A 20,226-nucleotide genomic window follows, 5' to 3' on the forward strand; every position below is an offset into this window, starting at 1 on the left:
TTGGACAGCTTCTTGATTCCTTCTAACTTTGCCATGGTGGCACACAGGAAGGGCCAGAGAGCTATGATGCACTGCACCCCAGGTGACAGAGCAAGACCTTGTCTCAAAAAAAAAAAAAAAAGACAAGAATATGGAACAGTTGCTACAGGAAGCAGGAGGCTGGGATGGGTGAAAGTACAGAACTAAAGGAACAACTCAAAAGGTATCAACCACCTCCTAACAAAAAAGGATAACTTAGTGCTTACAAAGAGAACGAGATACTGGACTGAGGAGTAACGGCAACCAATTATGAAAAGGAACACATGGAGACTTAGAGGATCAACAAAATGAATGAGTAGCTCGTAGCTCATTTCTGTCGATTAAGGCACTAAGTGGTCAGGTCAGACGTGATTTACCTGAGCTGTGCAGATGTTGCTCGTAGCCTTATCTCTCCGGATGTGCTGCTCCCTGGTTTGAAGAGCAAGACGATACACTTCTTTCCCAGTGACATCTCTGGACCAATAATAAAGCATGCAGTTAGCATAGCTGGCACCAGGAGTTGCCATAAATAGATCTGCTTCTTTCCTTCCCAGCTTGAAATGAATCCAGCAAATCTACCTGGATGTCAGTTTATAGAGAAACAATTTCCAAACTTGACAGAGTCTCGCTGTACTGCCAGGGCTAAAGTGCCGTGGCATCTGCCTAGCTCACAACCACCTCAAATTCCTGGGCTCAAGTGATTCTCCTACCTCAGCCTCCCCAGCTCCTAAGTACCTGGGTCTACAGATGTGAGCCACCATGCCCAGCTAATTTTTTTCCCTCCTGTTTTTAGTTGACAGGCCAATTTTTTCTATTTTTAGGAGAGACACGGTCTGGCTCTTGCTCAGGCTGGTCTCGAACTCCTGACCTCACATGATCCTCCCGCCTAGGCCTCCCTGAGTGCTAGGATTACAGGCATGAGCCACCACGCCTGGCCTAACTACGTTCTTAATCTGAGAAGCTTCACTAATAAGCACTTAAGAAAGCACATTTGGAACTCACTCCAATGGCCAAGTGGTAGGAGCCTCTAGGAAATAAAGTGGAGCACACCGAGTGTGTGCTCTGTAATCTCTCATTGCACTTGTCTTTACAGAACCATGTGCCATGAAAGTAATTTTGAGAAACTGGTTAAATGCAAAATACACCTAAAATATTCAGTATTTAGAGGATTCTAGCAACCTAAACAAATTCACTTACATGACTTCAATACTAATACATTGTAAATTATACATTCTCAAAAATGTACACATATGTACATATTTGTACACACAGATTCTCTCTTCTGAATCCACACTGCACAATTTCTTACTTGACCCAACACGGCCCAGTTATATTCAGAGAGAAATCAACATTTGTGAACAGGAGAAGGAACAGGGGGAAGCATAACCTCAATAAAACGGGAGAAACATGAGTGGCTTACCGTGTTACGCCCACCATTCTTCCAGGCATCAACCTAACCAAGTTTTCTTTGACAGCAAAAAAGGCTGCGTGTGGTCCCCCATAGCCGAGGGGCACTCCAAATCTCTGTGAGCTGCCCAGGGCAATGTCTACCCCAAATTCTCCAGGTGGCCTCAAGATGCACAGAGCTAAAAGGTCAGTAGCACAGCAGGCCAGGCTCTAGAAAGGAAACGAGAAAAAAGGGACAAGGTTGCTACCTTTCCCTGACAGCAGGGGGAGAGTGGTAAGTTATCTCAACCAGAGCAAGACCAGCAGAGTGGACTCATGTCCTGCACACTCCATTTGCTCACTCATTCATTCAACAAATATTTAGTGCATGCCTACCATGTGCCAGGAATCAGTGAGCAAAACAAACTTGAATGGAGGAAGGAGTTTTTCCATTCCATGGGATAATCGTAAAGAAATGACAGCACAGCAAAAGACAAGATAGATGGGAGATAGATGGGTAAGGTCTGCCTACCGCAGTCTGATGAGCTCTCTCCACAAGTTCCGTAAAGTCTTCTACCTTTCCCTCTGTGTCTGGGTACTGGAACAGCACTCCACTGACATCTTTTCCACTGAAATCCATTTCATGGGGTAACTTCAGCTCAATGAGGACTCCAGCATATCTGGAAACACACAGGACAAAGAATAATCATGCTTTCAGTTTACAAGGGAAAATTAATTAACTAAACTGTCTTTTCAGCAAGACAGCCTTCATTTTCTGTGGCTCCCTTCTATGGCCCCCAAGCCCACCCCATCCCACCCCTGGCCTGTCAGTGGTCACAGAGCTTCACAGCAACTCAAATGCACTCAACAGCTCAGCTTCTGTTACTCTCTCCTGCCCCTACCACTCCCCTCCCCTTCTCCCTGTCCTGTCACTGTCTGCTTCTGAGAGAGGAACAGGATCGGCGCTTCCTACAGCTACAGAACCAATACCTGTAACACCAGAGCCATCACCACTGTCACCTTGATTAGTCTTAAGCAACCGGAAAGGCACCAGTAAGACAAGGAGGAAGAATTCCTTAGATTCTTAAAACTATCTAATGCCATTCACATGTCAGAAAACCCCTTTTGAAGGGATGGTGGTATTGGTGGAGGGAAGAATGCCCAACTTTTGTAAAGGAGAAAGCACATATCTACCAGTGATGGTTGTGCCAGGTTTGTTTTACCTGTTTAAAGCATTAAACAAATATAATACATTTTAAACTACATTATACTACACCTAGGCATTGTGCATGCCCTGCGAAATGTTTATAAGGAATACACACAAAATCATAACAGTTGTATGTGAGTTCCATTTTTGCCCCATTTTTCAAACTTTCCAAAACACCATTAAAATGACTTTTATGTTTTTAATTTTCTTTTTACAAAAGAAAACAAAAGTTGGTAATACTTAAAGCAAAGGCAACTGTGTATTTTCCCCTCAATTCTGACACCGTTTACTTACCAGAGAGATCCCTGGAAGAAAGTGGGAGGGAAAGCAAAACTCAACAACCCCCCTTTAAACCAAGTTCACCTCCAATCAGTTTGGAAGTGAGAAAAAAAGGGAAACAGCAGCTACGCAGCTATCAGGAGCATGATGTGACCCCTGAGTTCAAAACACTGATAAAATTAAATTACTTGGCTCGAGTCTGGATGACAGCTATTGTCTGTGGGTGGCAACGGGGGTCAACAAAAAATTTCCTTCTCTTGTTGTGCCTGTTGAAAAGAAAAAGCACATTCAAACATGAACATTAAACATATCAGACTGCTTTTTAAAAACATTTTTATTTTTATTTTTAAATACGAGGACTTGCTATGTTGTCCTGGCTGGTCTCAAACTCCTGGCCTCAGGCAATCTTTCTGCCCGAGTCTCCCACCCTCCCAAAGTGGTAAAATCACAGGCATGAGCCACCGAGCCCAGATGACAAGCAGACTCCCTTCTAAAAGTGCAAAGCAAACGTGTTACTTAGGATAAGTCTGGCATTGTACAAAACCACAGTCATTAATAACCAATGACATTTACGGATTGGAATTCTACTTAAATTCAATTCTCATTCTAACCCCATTTAGCAAATTCAGTCATAAAATCATTGAAAGTGTAAAAAAAAACACCATGACAAAAAAAAAAAATGAAAAGCAAAAGGCAATGATTAGATATAAGTGAAAAGTGAAAATGTAAAAATCAACTCTTCTAATTAAAAACATCTTAGAATTTTTATCTATAAACTAGCATTTAGAGATTATCTAAACTCAATTCAAGAGGGAAAGGACTGATAGGCTGTGAGGCGTGCAGGGCCACAGAGCTATTGAAGAAGAGTTGGAGCTTCCTGAGGGCTGTCTAGCAGCCTGTGGTTTCAGGAAAAACTGGTGGGGACACTTAACAGTTCATGTATCATGAGCACATCTGGATAAAAGGAGAAGGTGCGGGTGGGGTACATGTACTGTGTGGTATACATTTAATTTCCCAGGAAGTTACACACTGAACAGTCAACAGTGGCTCCCTCAGGGAGCCAGGACTGGAAAAAGAAGGTCTGACTTTTCATTATATCCTGCTAAACCATTTGATTTTTTTCGCTATGCACAGGTATTATTTTTATAATAAACATAAATTTAATAGAAGAGTAAGTAGATTTGGGGAAATACAGAAGTAATTAATTATCCAATGCACAATGCTACTCACAGTTGGCATGCAAGTAAATCTGAAGAAAAGGGCTAACTAAGCCTAAATGACCTGAATTGGAAGGTCGTTTTTGCTAAAGATAATAAAAACACAAACCTAAGTTCCTTAGGCTGCTTTTCAAGGGTAATGCAAACGCAAGCCTGCAGGAGTGGGCGATAGGAGGAAGCAAGCGAGGCATCTGCAGAGTGTGCGTGTGATTAGCCCCTGCACACTAAGCAGTTCAGGACAAACCCTGAAAGGAGAACTAGGAAGCCCTCAGCGTCTGCAAGTGTGAGAGGAAGGCTTTTCCGTAGAAATAATGGGAGAGCAATGAGAAGTTGGGAACAAGCAAGAGAAAAGATAAAAATTAGTGAAAAGCTGAGAATAACCACCAGAGAGGTGGGTGGATGGCATTCCTTTGTTGCTGTCTGTCCCTGACAGGAGGAAGAGCCTGACCCCACTCCCCAAGGCCGTTCAGGAAACAGAAAGGCCTATGGCTGGAAAGCACCACAGAGGCCCACATAGGTGCTGAGCAAGCTTGGGGCTCATCCCCGCTCCAAAGCTGTGAAAGCCAAGGAAGAGGTTTACATGGACACTTGGGGCCTAGGATGCAAAACCTCAGACACACCATGCATGTGTGCAGATTTCCCAAAAAGATGACCACATACGTGAGAATGCTACCAGAAGTTACATAACAAAGTACTCACAAGGCAAAGAATGAAGGAAGGGGAGGAGGAGGAAGAGAACAATTATTCACCGTGCGCCATGACCCAGGTACTCTACTTCTAGAAATGGATCCTCAGGAAATACTCAGAAGTTTTGACAAAGATTTATAATAATGACGCATATGAATAATTATTAACAGCAGTAAAAGGTGAGACCAAACTAAATGTGTAACAACAGAGGTGAGGTGAAATAAACTATGGTACTTTCACACAAGCGAGTACTGCCATGGAGACATTAAGTCATGTTCTATAAAGCTGACTAAAGAAATGTGGAAGTGTTCACATTATCTTGTAAAATAGGAAAAGAAAACACGTTATAAAACATTAAATACAACCTAAGAACAATATTCTTCTTAAAAGAGTATGATAATATATACACACTACATTATAGATGGGCCGGTCCCTACTCAGTATCCTCTCTTCCCTTCACCCGAGGTAACAGAACCAATATGTAGGGGGCAGCACTATGTTCATCTAAAAAAATTATTTCGCCAGGCCGCCTACAGGAAGGGGTGGCCAATGAAGTGTAAGGGAAAGTTGTTAAATGGAGGCTTCTAAAAAACACTTTAAAGAGGGCTCACTTAACTAGAAGTCTTCCTTATCCTTCTCTTTTTCTTCCTGCGTCAGATGCCACGGCCAGAGCTCCTGCGGTGGTCTTCTGAACATGAGAACTAAAGCCTCGAGAAGATGGCAGAGAGAGGGGAGCACAGGTCCTTGATGAAATCTCAGGGTTGCCATAACGCCCCTGAACTTAACATTACCTCTGGACTTAACATTACGTAGAGAAAAGGAAATGTCTTTCTTACGTAATGTTAGACAATAGTGGGTTTTTTTAAACCACTAATATTTCAGATCTTTTTGTTACCTCAGCTAACTGATACAAGGACACTGATACAATGTGTCTCATACATACAAAGGGCTGTGTGTGTGTGTGTGTGTGTGTACCTGTGCTGTGTGCAGCCAGTGTGGGCCCTGACCAGGCTGCACAGCGGACAGCCTGGAGGTTGTCCCTCACCCGGAGGAACGCCAGGCTGAGCCCTCACCTGTGGCACAGCTGCATTGCCTCTGCGGCCGCGGTCGCCTCATCCAGCAGGGATGCGTTGGCCATGTCCATGCCTGTGATGTCACACACCATGGTCTGATAGTTGAGTAAACTCTCCAGTCTCCCCTGAGACACTTCGGGCTGGTATGGAGTATACTGCGTGATCCTGTGGGGGCAACAAAGGCCACGTCCAAACTGTGACTCTGCTGTTCAGAAACTCACAAAATGCTTCATTTTAGAATTCAGTACCTGAAAATTGGTGGCCTCTCTTGTGACCTTTTGTAAAGAAGCTCAGAATTAAATCATAGTAACAATCTTGTTGTTTGAGCAAATTACTTGTTTTTCTATCCCTCTTTGTTATTTTATCTTACATTGCAATTTTAAGGATCTTCTTGTATATATTTTTTTTATTTAAGCTGGCTCTTAAAACGCACTTGAGACTACCTAAGACATTATAAACAGAAATTTCATTTCCTATTATCTTTCCTCTAGATAAAAGAAAACATCATTCAGTTTATAATAGGAAAGCATCCCAGAATCTAATATCTAACACTCAAACGCCCCCCCACTTTTTTATGGATCTTTTTTTATGCTAACAAGGAGAAGTGCTATGTGCTGAGGATTTAATAGAAGTCCACTTAAGAACTCCCACTATCCAGTTACTAAGAGCCAATGGAAGTTAACTCTATGACTACCAAAAATTTCAAGATACAAATAATTAGAAGGCAGCGTAGACATGAATTATAATTTTATGTTCTCCAGTTATTAGTGAAGAATGTGGCTTTGGATATGTGAGTTGGCCAACTTAGTTCCTTCATCCTTTTTTAAAATTCCTTCATTCATTCACCCATCCTACAAATATTTCTGCCTAGTAAATGCCAAGAACTACTATAGGTTCATAAGCAAGATGGGTAACAGTCCCTCATCTCAAGAAGATATTCTAATAGGGAAAAAGAGACAATAAATAGAGGAAATCATTTCATACTCATCAATGTTTAACGAAAATAAAATAAGATGATAAGATACAGGGTGACTGAGGGCTTGTGATGGAGCTGCCATGTTTTTACCAAAAATCTACCCACTCCAACTACCACCAAAGTGGGTCAGCTCTGAGACCATGTACCTGCCTGGGACTGGCATTGGTTTCCGTCTCTACTGTTTTTGCACTTCCAAGGCAAAAGAGTTTAGGAAAAAGTTTTCGGTGTTTTATTTTGTTTCATTTTGCTTTTCATTTCTTTAAGCCCCTTCCTTTTCTCTCCTGTTATGGTAATCATGTTCAGGATATTGTATCCATCTATTTTCTTTCTTTCTTTGCTCTTTTTTGAATGCTTCAAAATTAATTATCTTCTTGTCTTTGAGGGAAAGTAGGGTAGGGAAGTTATCTTTCCAAGCAGTATAATATCAAGACTTTGAACCCCCATAATGAGCTGAAAAAAAAATTAAAAATTAAAAAAAAAAAAAAGACTTTGAAATACTTTCCTGAAACTTATTGGCATAACAGTGTGTGTGTGTGTGTGTGTGTGTGTACAGCAGAATGAATTTTTGCTTCAGTTAACTCCTTGAACAGCCGGGCTTAACAACTGTAAATTAGTTTGCTACATTCTAACTGGGTGGTGAACTGGAATGAATGAGGCACACAATACATGGTGCAGGCCAGTAGAAAAGGAATCTGAACAAAAATGGGGTCATACAAAAGGCATAGAAAACTGGAAGTTGTGATCTCAAATCAGACAAGACCTTCACACATGGCTTGCCACCATGAAGAGAGATGTACTAAAAGGGGAATGATGAAATAAGTTAGACAACATGCATATAATGTAATACTATGCACTCTTTGAAAATGATGCTTAAAAAGAATATTTCCTGACATGAAAGAGGCTCACCATATATTAATTTTAAAAGTAAGATATAAAATACTGTGATCTCATTTTTATAAATTTGTAAAAACAAGTACATGAACCAAAATGTAAACTGGTTTTCTCTGTGTGATGAGATTAAAACTAAATTTTTTTTTTTAATTGTTAACTTCCAAATATTAAAGACACCAGCTAACATATTAACCATCTTCTTTAGTTCAGGAACACATTTACTAACTTTTTTTTTTTTTTTTTTTGAGACAGAGTCTCACTCTGTTGCCCAGGCTGGAGTGCCGTGGCGTCAGCCTAGCTCACAGCAACCTCAAACTCCGGGGCTTAAGCAATCCTTCTGCCTCAGCCTCCCAAGTAGCTGGGACTACAGGCATGCGCTACCATGCCTGGCTATTTTTTTCTATATATATAATTTTAGCTGTCCAGATCATTTCTTTCTATTTTTAGTAGAGACAGAGTCTCACTCTTGCTCAGGCTGGTCTCGAACTCCTGATCTTGAGCGATCCTCTCGCCTCGGCCTCCAGAGTGCTAGGATTACAGGCATGAGCCACCACGCATGGCCTCAGAGATTTTTCTTAACACTTAAATCAGACTAATATACATAAAGTATTTTGGAAATGGTAACATACTATCCAACTATTATTCAAGCGAGTAGCAACTATAACTTAGCAACTATAAATTATTTTCAATTCAAAGGAACATTTGAAAACTGTTGCTTTTAAAATCCATACCTTTTGGAAATTTACATGTCTATATGTCTGTATGTGTTTTAAAACTCAGTATACCATCAATATATTCAATGACCCACGAGCTCTTGAAATTTTGGTTTTTTTCCTCTCTTAGGGTCTTAATTTCAAAAGCACACATTCATAGACCTGTGCAAAGTTCTTATAGTTCCATTCAGATAATATTAGATATTTCTACTTGAAGACTATTTTTGGCCAAGCGTGGTGGCTCACACCTGTGATCCCTAGCACTTAGGGAGGCCAAGGTGGGAGGATTGCTTGAGGCCAGCAGTTTGAGACCAGCCTGGGCAACATAGCGAAACCCTGTCTCTACAAAAAGTAAAAACAAACAAAAAAGAAAATCCCAAAAACTATTTATGCAAAGTAATCATATCCCACGTTTCCTTCACATTCCCTACCCTTCTCCCAACTAGACCCCCAAACAGTTTTGTGTCCTGAATACTTATTCCTTCTAAGATACCACAAAAGTTTTTAGCCCTAAATAGTGACCAATTCTCATTAATCTTCCTTGTGACATATATCCATCCCTTTTTCTTCGTTGCCTTACTAGTCTAACACAATGCTAAAAGATAGAAACTTAACTAGTATTTGTGGTATAAATGTGTATATTTGACTTCCCTACTCAAATATCTTTCATGGCTTCCCAAGCCTGCAAGAAAAATTCCCAAACTCCTTAAGCATATTCCTTCATACCTTAGACTACACTGTCCCTCCTTACATCACAGACTTTTTGGGATTTAATATTCCCCTCCTTCCCTTGTTCAACATTCCTCTCCTTTTTCAACCCTTTTTTAAGTGTAAGGTTAAGTAATGTTAATTACCACAGCTAAAGGTAAAGACCTTTAAAATTGTTGTCTTGCAAAGATGACAAATATAACATCTCCCTCCTTTTAGAGTCTACAGGTTTTTTACACTGCTAAAATAAAACAGGCATTAATACTCTTAATGATCTATTAAAGGATTCTTAGTGCATGTAATTGCAAATAAGTAAATAAAGGATTCGGGTCAGTGAATCTCAGGCCTGGGGATAATAAATAAACCCTCATTTCGAGAGGGAAAAAAATGCTATCAAAGGGCTTGCCATCATGCATACAAGAGTGTGTTTGCCTTGGCTTGGTGTGGTGGCTCACACCTATAATCCTAGCACACTGGGAAGCCAGAACAGGAGGATTGCTTGAAGTCAGGAGTTTAAGACCAGTCTGAGCAAGAGGAGACCCTGTTTCTACCAAACATAAGAAAAAAATTAGCCAGGTATGGTGGTGTGCACCTGTAGTCCCAGCTACTCGGGAGGCTGAGGCAGGAGGATCGCTTGAGGAGTTTGAGGTTACAATGAGCTACGATGACACCACTTCCCTCTCTCTATACAGGGTAACCGAGTTAGACTCTGTCTCAAAAAAAAAGGGCAGGGGGGTTGTTTGCCTCAATTAGGTAAAACAGTGATAAAAAAAGTGTCATCTATAATGTCTATGTTCCAACTGACTAATGAACTCAAATTGGTTTGTTTTTAGATATTGTTAATATTCAAAAAAAGTATCTGTATATCCAAGAGGGCGTTTAGTTCAGCTTAAATAGGAGGCTTCATATATTTGACCTGGCGTTACCATTTATCCCAAAATAATCAGTATTCTATATCATTTTGCCTGTGATTTTCTTTTGGAATTGGGAAGGAGGGAGGCAGTGGGACTTTGCAGTAGGACAAACACTCCTGAGACACTCTCCTTTTAATACTGGGGTCAAAATTATACGAAACAGAAATAGCCACAAAGAAAATGCGAACAATCTGATTTTAGTTGCTGATGTTATCAGCAGTTGAAAATTTGCTGACAGTGGGCACCATAAAATAAATTCTAGACCTGATGTGAATTTTTAAGAGGCCAAATGTTTGTATTCTTTCGAGGCTATGTTGTCCATTCATTTTCAACTCACGTCACCGGATTTTGTTGGTTCCATCTCTATGGAAACCATTCAGAAGGATGATAATGTGAAGTCTCCCTATCAGGGCTGGGAGAGCGCAGTATCATTCTCTGGTTCAGATAAGCTTTCGGAGAACGGAAAGAAACAATATTTAAAATGCACCCAAAAAACAGAGTCTGAAAAGCACAGAACGAGATTGTCTTCCTCTCAGAATTCTGGCTGCTCCTAGAGTAAATTAACACATCTACTCACAGCCGGGCAGCAATATGGTGAATATTCTGTACAGCCACCAAGAGCAAAGGCTGCTGGCTAGTATTCAGATGGCTGGAATGCTGCAGCCCATTCATGTACTTTTGAGGCTTTTTTTTTTTTTTTTAAGGTAGAAGAGAGACAGACCATTTGTTTTTGAAATCAACCTTGTAGTTTCCCATTCAAACTTGTAGCGATACCACAGTGAAAAAGAAGTGTTCAGCTGTGCAAACATATTTACACACACAGCAAGAGCAGACAAACTGGGTCTGTGATTTTCCTGGTCTCTTATTAATAAAGCAGGGGAGTATGCTGAAACTAAAAGCTATGTACCGGGATGATAATGCAGGAGTGACTGTGCCAACAGATCTGGCTCTATAATGATGTGACACAAATAACTGATCTAGGACAAAGCACGCACACCCAGCAGGACTACATATGCATTTATGGAAAAGCAGACAAAAGATGCAAAGTTTTAATCAATTTTTTAAGATACATTGATTTGGACCATGTACATGGGTATTTCAAAAGCTCCTGCTGAGGCAATTCCATGATTTCTCATTTAGGGAATCCCACTTTCCCTTTACTAAAATTGATTTTTATACATGTTAATCTGGAAGACAATCTCTGCCCCTTGCTATAAATACCTTTGAATTGCAGGGACTACCACTTACTCTGCCCCTCACAGCATAATGGTCCTATTAGAAATTAAAAGGGGGCGGGGCACAGTGGCTCACGTCTGTAATCCTAGCACTCTGAGAGGCCCAGGTGGGAGGATTCCGTGAGCTCAAGACTTCGAGAGCAGCCTGAGCAAAAAGAGACCCCATCTCTACTAAAAGTAGAAAAAACATTAGCCGGGAGGGATGGTGTGTGCCTGTAATCCCAGCTACTCGGGAGGCTGAGGCAGGACGATCGCTTGAGCCCAGGAGTCTGAGGTTGCTGTGAGCTAGGCTGACGCCATGGCACTCACTCTAGCCTGGGCAACAGAGTGAGACTCTGTCTCAAAAAAAAAAAAAATATTAGAAGTTACCTCTTACACAAAGTAACTTAAAACAAAAATCACCTAGGAATTATCATTACTCTCCATGTTTGGTTGTTTCTATACTGGAAGTGATTAAGTGTATACCTATATTCTCAAATAAGACTTCTTGTTCTTGGCCGGGCGCGGTGGCTCACGCCTGTAATCCTAGCACTCTGGGAGGCCGAGGTGGGCGGATCATTTGAGCTCAGGAGTTCGAGACCAGCCTGAGCAAGAGCGAGACCCCATCTCTACTAAAAATAGAAAGAAATTATATGGACAGCTAAAAATATATATAGAAAAAATTAGCCGGGCATGGTGGTGCATGCCTGTAGTCCCAGCTACTCGGGAGGCTGAGACAGGAGGATCGCTTGAGCTCAGGAGTTTGAGGTTGCTGTGAGCTAGGCTGACGCCACGGCACTCACTCTAGCCTGGGCAACAGAGTGAGACTCTGTCTCAAAAAAAAAAAAAAAAAAAAAAAAAAAAAACTTCTTGTTCTTAACACTAAGGCATCATTTGAAATAAAGTTTCAATTCATAGATTCTGTCATATTAAACGGCACCAATCCCAAAAGGAGGGAAAGAAAGGCCTGGGAGTCTCCCCCTTTCCTCCTTTGTAGTCGGACAGCACTTCCCAAAGGGCAGAAGATGCAAAATGCAATGCCCTGATCTTCCCTCAGACACTTTTAGAACCACGGCCTCTGCCTCTCAAGGGATGCCCAAGATGCTTTCTTATTTACCATTGGGACATAAACCTCTATTTGGTTCTTTACGTCATATAGCAAGACATGGTAGCAGGGAAGTGGACTAGAAGTTGTTTTTCCTTTTCAATTGCAGAAGTGCTTTCAGTTTTGTTCAATAAGTGAGGGGTCCAGAGTGGGCAGGGAACATAGGTGGGTGAGCACGCACACACACAGAGGAGTCGAAGTGAGCTGTCTAATTTGTGAAGCAAGATCAGAACAAGTAACTGAGCAGGCACAGCTCAGGCCCTCCTCTTGTTTTTTCTAGAAGAGCCCATCCACAAAAGACACATGTTCTCTTTCTGTATAAAGTGCTAGCAATATAGCTGATATTATGATCTCTCTTTATCTGATGCTATGTCTTCTTTCTCAGTTGGTTATGAACCCAGAAAATTGGGGGGAAGGGGGACATGATTATCTGTCCCCCTTAAAATCCTGACAGAAGATAGTGGACTAAGATTATCTCCTGGACTCCAACACTGAGTTAGCTCAAATGTAGCCTAAAGTCCCAGACTCTTCAACGAGGAACAAAGCTCTGAACCCACCCACCTGCAGGTTTCATACCTTGCTCAAAGACAGCACGGAAATTAAGTTGGAGAGAGGAAGAGATTACCAGCATCCACAATTTAGAGTACTAGAAGATTTCATGGGAATAGAAGTGGGAAGAGACTTCTATTTCCTCAACATCCAAACAAGGAAATTTTCCAAGGCAGAGAAACCTGGTAGATTCCTGGAGGTCAGGGACAGCTCTAGCGGGTCTCAGTGTAGGTTCGGAGATTCCGTGGGGAAAAGTGGAGGATGAAGAATCATGCAAATCACAGCACCCCTGTTCTTGACCCAAGAGATACGTTACCATCCTGAGTTCTCCAGTAAGTTCCGCAAAATTGTCTGCGGCACTGAGCAGTTATAATAGCCCATGCCAATGTACGATCTCCAGATCTGGTTTTTGCTTGAAATGGCATGCAGAGTTGCAAGGATTTCATTTTCACCTGATTGTGGGAAAGAGAGAAATGTTACAGAGAGAAAATGTCTCAGAAGGCAGCCTAATTGCATTTAAAACCTTCATTTTGTTTTAATATTTATATGAGAATAGCTATATGGAAATTGTAAGAATCATCCCTCCAACCAACACTAAGTACTGTATGTGGAAATCCAAAAAAAGTCCCCACTCCATTTCTCCTCGAGGTTGGCCCCTCACAATTGTTTTCTTTCTTCTTTTCTGGGCTCTGTTTGCCAGAATTGCCCTATTTTAACCCTTGCCTTCTTCCAGGTTTGTTTTGTTCCCTTTATGTTTCTCTTGTATTTACTTTAAATAAAAAAAAATCTATCTCGTTTTCAGTAAAATAGTGTTTTCCCTTTTAAATCGCCTTATACTCTCCAGAAGCAGGCTAAGTTTCAGTTTTAAAGAACACACAGCCTACATTTTCTCTACAATTGTTCTATTCATTTGGACATTTTTCCTTTGTGTCCAAAAGGGCAACTTAGAAAAAGCCCATCACCCAACAATGTAAAGTATCAATTGTATTAAAAGAACTACATGCAGTTTTAACCAGCGTCCCCATTATGGCACCTAGGTAATTAAGTAAGAAATGTAAAAGATCTTGGATGCAGTGTATAACAACAATACATTTGTATAATAACAACAAAATAATAATAGCATCTGACATTTATTGAGCATTATTCTGCCAGGAATTGTACCAAATTCTCTTCATGCAGGCTAGGAAACTGAGGGTTGAAGAGGATCACTTGCTCAGATCACACTTTAAAGTAAAGGATTACTAATCCAGTCCCTCCAATTCCAGATTCTACCCTTTAACCTCAAGGGGCAAGGTTGAGATCTGCTACAAATACACCAATGCCACTGAAGGGTCCTTTTTAAATACAAATGACATTATATGGCTTTCTCTGCCCCTCTGCATATAGATAAATTATGCCACTAAAGTTTAACTGGGATTTAACTACTTCGACAAATTTCTGGCTTTAAGATCTTCTTAGGGACTTGGTCACCGAAAACTTGGAATTGATTGACTTTATTGTTGCTCTATTGTTAACCCTACCGGACTATCTCAATACTATTCAATCCTTCTTTATCTTCGAGGAAAATACTTTCACTCTCCACCCCACCCCACCCCACCCCACACACATGCCCCACTCATCCTACTCCATGCACCTTCACAGGAAATACATTAACACTTCGACAGAGTAGATTAAGGAAAGAGAGGACAGTTTTGCATGAATGAGTTAATATAACTCAGCTGCCTTACAGAAGATGATCTTGCCTTCTTCCGCTGAAAGTTTAGGAAATAAGTGAAAGATAATAAACCCGCATCTGAGGAGATAAGGACAGCAAGCTTAGGAACAACCATGCAAGAAATCCAATCACTTCCGAAATAATCTTCTGGGGGCAGAGTGAGTCAGATGGCCAGTAGGAGGGGAGATTAATTAGCAGTGCCTGCCAGGCACGGCCAGGTTCAATTAAGATCCTCTGCAAGAGGGACAGGTCCCTGCTCCACATCACCCCATCAGGACACAAAAAAGGTCCAGCTCTCAATGAGAACAATTTCTGAAGGGCTTTGCCTGTCAAATCAAGATTCTTTCTACATTATAGAAAGATGATTCTATTGATGGTGTGGAGAGGTCACAGAGAGGAGACCCTGGGCACGAGGAGATATGGTAAGAGACCGGCACCACAATCCAGGAGGGAGGCGTATAGGTGGAGTGTTGTAGGTTGAACTGGGAACCCCCAAAAAGATACAGTGAAATCCTAACCCCTGGGACTATAACCTTATTAGGAAATGGGGTCTTTGTTGATGTGATCAAGTTGAAATGAGATCATATTGGACCAAGGTCAGCCCTAATCCTATGACTGGTTCCTTATAGGAAAAAGGAAATTTGGACACAGATACGCACAAACAAGGAGAATGCCATGAGACGGCAAACGCAGAGTTTGCAGTGATGCAGCTATAAACCAAGGAATGCCAAGGATTGCCAGCAACCACCAGATATTAGGGGAGAGCATGGAACTGATTATTCTTCAGAGCTTCCAAAAAGGAACCAACCCTGCCGACGCCTTGGTTTCCCACTTCCAGCCTGCAGAACTCTGAGAGAATAAATTCCTGTTGTCTTAAGTCACCCAGTTTGTGGTGCTTTGTTATACAGCAGCCCTAGCAAACTAATAAAGGAGGCTCTGTCAGCCATTTTTAGGAGAGGCTGTGCTACTCTTGGGCCCTGCTGGCCAGTTAAACCCACTCACAGGCTAACGTGAACTCCAGCACTTTGCCAGACACATTTTTCCATACATTGTTAAGATTCTACTAGGCCAGGCGTGGTGGCTCATGCCTGTAATCCTGGCACTTTGGGAGGCTGAAGTGGGAGGATTGGTTGAGCTCAGGCATTCAAGACCAGCCTGAGCAAGAGTGAGGCCCCATCTCTACAAAAAAAAAAAAAAAAAAAAATTAGGCTGGGCACAGTGGTTCATGTCTGTAATCCTAGCACTTTGGGAGGCCGAGGAGGGAGGATTGCTCGAGGTCAAGAGTTGGAGACCAGCTCTGAGCAAGAGCGAGACCCCATCTCTACTAAAAATAGAAAGAAATAATCTAGACAGCTAAAATTATATATATAGAAAAAAGTTAGCCAGGCATGGTGGCACATGTCTATAGTCCCAGCTACTCGGGAGGCTGAGGCAGAAGGATTGCTTGAGCCCAGGAGTTTGAGGTTGCTGTGAGCTAGGCTGACGCCACGGCACTCTAGACCGGGCAACAGAGCGAGACGCTGTCTCAAAAAAAAAAAAAAAAAATTAGCCAGGCGCTAATACAGGTGGTGGTGGTGCACACCTGTAGTCCCAGCTACTTGGGAGGCTGGGGCAGGAGGATAGCTTGAGCCCATGAGTTTGAGGTTGCAGTGAGCTACGATGATGCCACTACCCTCTAGCCCAAGAAAGAGAAGGAAACCGCGTCTCAAAAAAAAAAAAAAAAAATTCTACTAGTAGTAGTAATCAAGCAATAGTGTGTACTATGCTCTTTACTAAACAACCTTCTTATCCACTGGCATAAGAGAGCTGATACTACAGTTCTGAATGTGTCGGAAGTCTGTGCAGAAGTGCAGCAGCTTTCCCCACCGCCCCCCAGTGTGACCCAGCCAGAGATCAACCCAACAAAACTATTACCCAACCCAAAGTTCTACACTGGGCACTGCTCACTCATTCTCGCACCCTGACCTGGGAAAGAAAAGCAATATAGTCTTGCGGTCCTTCTGTTCCACAACAGGCAGGACTGAGATAACCCACTTAATGGCTGATTTCTAACTGGCTCCGTGCATGGGGAAAAATAACATGATCATAGTTGTAATAATTAGAAATCGCCAAATGGAAATTGGTGGGAGCCAAGAGGATTATTTAAACTGCCAGCCTTCAGTTAGCCAAACTACCAACATAATTCTTCCAGTGCAGGAATCTCCTTCCCCACACCCCTGCTGCAGGAGACATAATGAGATTAGAGACAGGAATTTGGCTAGTGTGCCAACAGCCACAATTATGGTCCCTCATTAGGTCAAGTTATCTGAAAAATGTACTTCAAGGACGCAGATTCAGGAGCAGGTCATGGAGATGACAAGAGCCCTGGAGGTCAGTGCTGGAATCTGAGAAGAATCCTGAACTAAATCCAAACTCCAGGTCTCCTCCCTCTCAGAACACAAGATATCAGCCTCCTACCTTCCTTTGGCAAAAAGTCATGCTCTTCCCCCATGTGTTCGTGCTCAAATGCATTGTTTTGATTTTGCTTGTAGACCTTTGTAGAAGTTCTCTTTACTATGGTTTTATTTTCTACTCATGTGGTAATAGCCCTAGCTGTGTGTGCTAATTCCCACTGATATGAAACACACGTTATGGGTCTGCACCAGAGGCTACTCCGGGGAAGGACTAAGTAGGTGTATAGGTGTCCCCCAAGGAAGAGGGGAGGCTTGGGACCCTGGGAAGGGCGTGGGGTACTTCACAGTCCGGACAATAAGCTCCACAAGACCAGATTCAGTTAAGAAGTCAAATTGAATCAGAGTATTGCTGGGGATTAGTGATAGCCTCTTTTTTCACTTGCCAGAGAAGGAAGAGTAGAACCAAGCAAGATGGCACCTGCCACTTTAGAAGAGGACAGGAAGCCGAGCTATGGGGAAGCCCACAAAGTGTTTACCCAATTTTTCTAGCTAGTTAGAATATGGCACAGGCACTGTAGGACCAACAAGCCTTGCTTCTCACAGTTGTCTTTTTTCTATTATGATTTCTTTTAGTCATTGTAAATTTTTCATTTTTCCCTCCTATAAAAATCAGACTGTGGCAGGTGAGTTAACAGGAACCTCAGCAAGGGGAACCCAAGGAAAGCCACTCCAGGGGTGTTCAGAGGGGGCAGTGGTGGCCACAATGCTGGCGGCCCTCTGCTCCTAAGAACTTCCTCCTGGGGCTCCCTCAGCTAGAAACTTCTGTGTCTCAAGATTAACCATTTTTACACTTCTGGGTCTTTATAACTCATTATTTTATTCTTCCTTTATACTAATTGGCATTTTAAAATTTCAAGTGTTTCATTCAACTGTGAAAATCATCGGTGCTTCTATGGGGGATGCCGATATGTCTGGAGACCCTAGACGATCAACTAGACTGGTGGAGAGGTCTGAATTTTCCTTTCACAAGAAAATCCATGTCTCATACTTCCCAGAAGAGCTGTCCAGGAGGGAATGGGCAAAGGTCAAGCCTAATTGTGACAGCCTCGCCTGCAGCCCAGTTCCCAGCTCCCTTCCTGGAGCTGCCTCCTGCCACCCAGGCCCAGGCCCTGCCCTACCTCCATGTCTCAGCTGTAAGAAAGAGAATACACCACACTGGACAGCCAGGAACCCACTGGCACATTCCACATCAGTTCAGGGTCTCCAGATACACATCAGCATGCCACAGAGCATCTGCTTACACACTTGAATCGGATACTTGAAATTTTTTAAAGGCAAATTGGCATAAATGAGGGGCAAAATAATTATAGATAAGACCCAGAAGCATAAATATGGTCAAAGTTAAGACATAGAAGTTTCTAATCCTATAAATATATACTCTAGTCTCTAGAGCACTACCCAGACTTCTCAAGCACCTCTAGACTCTGCCCCATCCAGCTTGGGGATAATATGAATTCTCTTGTGTAGGTTATTATCACAGCCTGGTCTTTATACCCAATTTTACATTCTGTTGAAGACAAAGTGAATTAATAGAATGAGCTGTCCCGTTTGACCAAGCTAATGGACACTCTTGAGCCATCAAGAGTAGAGTAGGTGTCTAGTCATGCTTCTACAAATGTGAGTGGTGTGAGAAGCCTTTCCCATTCCCTCATCCATTGCTCATCAGGACCAAACTTCCCAGCTAGAAGCAAAGACTGACTGTGACTTGATGAACAGAGGGTTAAGCTGCTTCTTACTGTGATAAATATCCAAGACCTCCGACTTCCCCAGCCACATAAAATAAAAGGTACTCCTCCAACACACAGCTTAGTGCCTGAATTGTTTCAAATGTTTGTTCCCTGGCTGCCATTTCTCATACCCACTCATCAAACCTCACTTTAGCCAAATGGTCCACAGCTACCAACCTAGCGTATTTAGAAGCCCAGACTTTTGAGTTACTTTGAAGCCAAGACAGCAATGGATGGGGAGGAAGAGAGAAAAGAGGAAAAAGTCCACAATCAGAGATCAACCTGCCGAACCTACCTGCAATTGAACTTAGCAGAATCTAGCTTGTAAATGCAAGTTTAGAAGCATGATTGGGTCTAAATGAAATCCCAGATCCTAACTAAACATACAATGCCCACCACTGCACTTCTGCCTAGGAAAAGAACTCCCTTTCTAGGGAAAACAGTTGGAGATGAGGTCCTCAATCCCAAAGTGGCAGCCTTTTCCCCCTACCTAGTAAGAGAAGCATCATAAAAAGGCAATTGTGGTCTGAGCACAGTGGCTCATGCCTGTAATCCTAGCATTCTGGGAGGCCAAGGCGGGAGGATCGCCCGAGGTCAGGAGTTCAAGACCCCATCTCTACTAAAAATAGAAAGAAATGATTTGGACAGCTAAAAATATATATAGAAAAATTAGCCAGGCATGGTGGCGCATGCCTGTAGTCCCAGCTACTTGGGAGGCTGAGGCAGGAGGATCGCGTGAGCCCAGGAGTTTGAGGTTGCTATGAGCTAGGCTGACGCCACAGCACTCTAGCCCGGGCAACAGAGTGAGACTCCATCTCAAAAAAAAAAAAAAATTAAAATTAAAAAAAAAAGGCAATTGTGCCATCCAAACCCTGGGCTGCATGGCCCTAGGAAAAATCTGAGTACTAGGAATAGGGAGGAGAAAGAAAACCAGATTTTCCCCCAGAGCACATCTCACAGCAGGGCACGTTCCTCATACTTCTCCTTCCAACTTGACAAAATAGCTTGCTCCTGTGCACAAGCCTAATTCCTGTAACTATCTTCCTGAACTCAAATTATAATGAAACTAACCAGGGGGAAACAGGACAGAATGAGAAACTTGGAGACAAGCTGTCATTTTCCAGATGCTTGGCTACTGCTCTGCAGGACAGCCAGGCACTGTGCATTGTTTTTGCACTCCCAGCCATGAAGGAACTCAAGCAATCCTTCAGGAACCTAAGCAGTAAGTTCTTTTCTTGCAGAATAAACACCTGCCTCTAACCTTGTTTGTTCCTCTGTCTCAGAGCATTGCATAATGCCCTGGTCCTCATGTTCCAAGAACAGAGTTCAGTGGCCTCTTGGCACCACTTCCTAAGAATTGCAGGTGAGGGCTCCCACTGCTCCTGCTTCTCAGAA

The 20,226-nt window shown here is 42.4% G+C and overlaps 1 protein-coding gene across 1 annotated transcript in view; it reads right to left on the reverse strand.

The window, feature by feature from the left end:
• Window positions 1-20,226, reverse strand: part of GLDC (glycine decarboxylase) — a 79,558-nt gene that overhangs the window by 45,069 nt on the left and 14,263 nt on the right. Inside the window, exons 3-8 of the mRNA XM_069476470.1 lie at window positions 13,254-13,389; window positions 5,868-6,032; window positions 3,079-3,156; window positions 1,937-2,084; window positions 1,439-1,635; window positions 396-492 (exon numbers count right to left, since the gene is read on the reverse strand). Coding sequence (XP_069332571.1) covers window positions 396-492; window positions 1,439-1,635; window positions 1,937-2,084; window positions 3,079-3,156; window positions 5,868-6,032; window positions 13,254-13,389 — 821 coding nt within the window. The remainder of the gene's footprint in view (window positions 1-395; window positions 493-1,438; window positions 1,636-1,936; window positions 2,085-3,078; window positions 3,157-5,867; window positions 6,033-13,253; window positions 13,390-20,226) is intronic.

This window comes from Eulemur rufifrons, chromosome 7 (genome assembly GCF_041146395.1).
Source record: "Eulemur rufifrons isolate Redbay chromosome 7, OSU_ERuf_1, whole genome shotgun sequence".
NCBI lineage: Eukaryota > Metazoa > Chordata > Mammalia > Primates > Lemuridae > Eulemur > Eulemur rufifrons.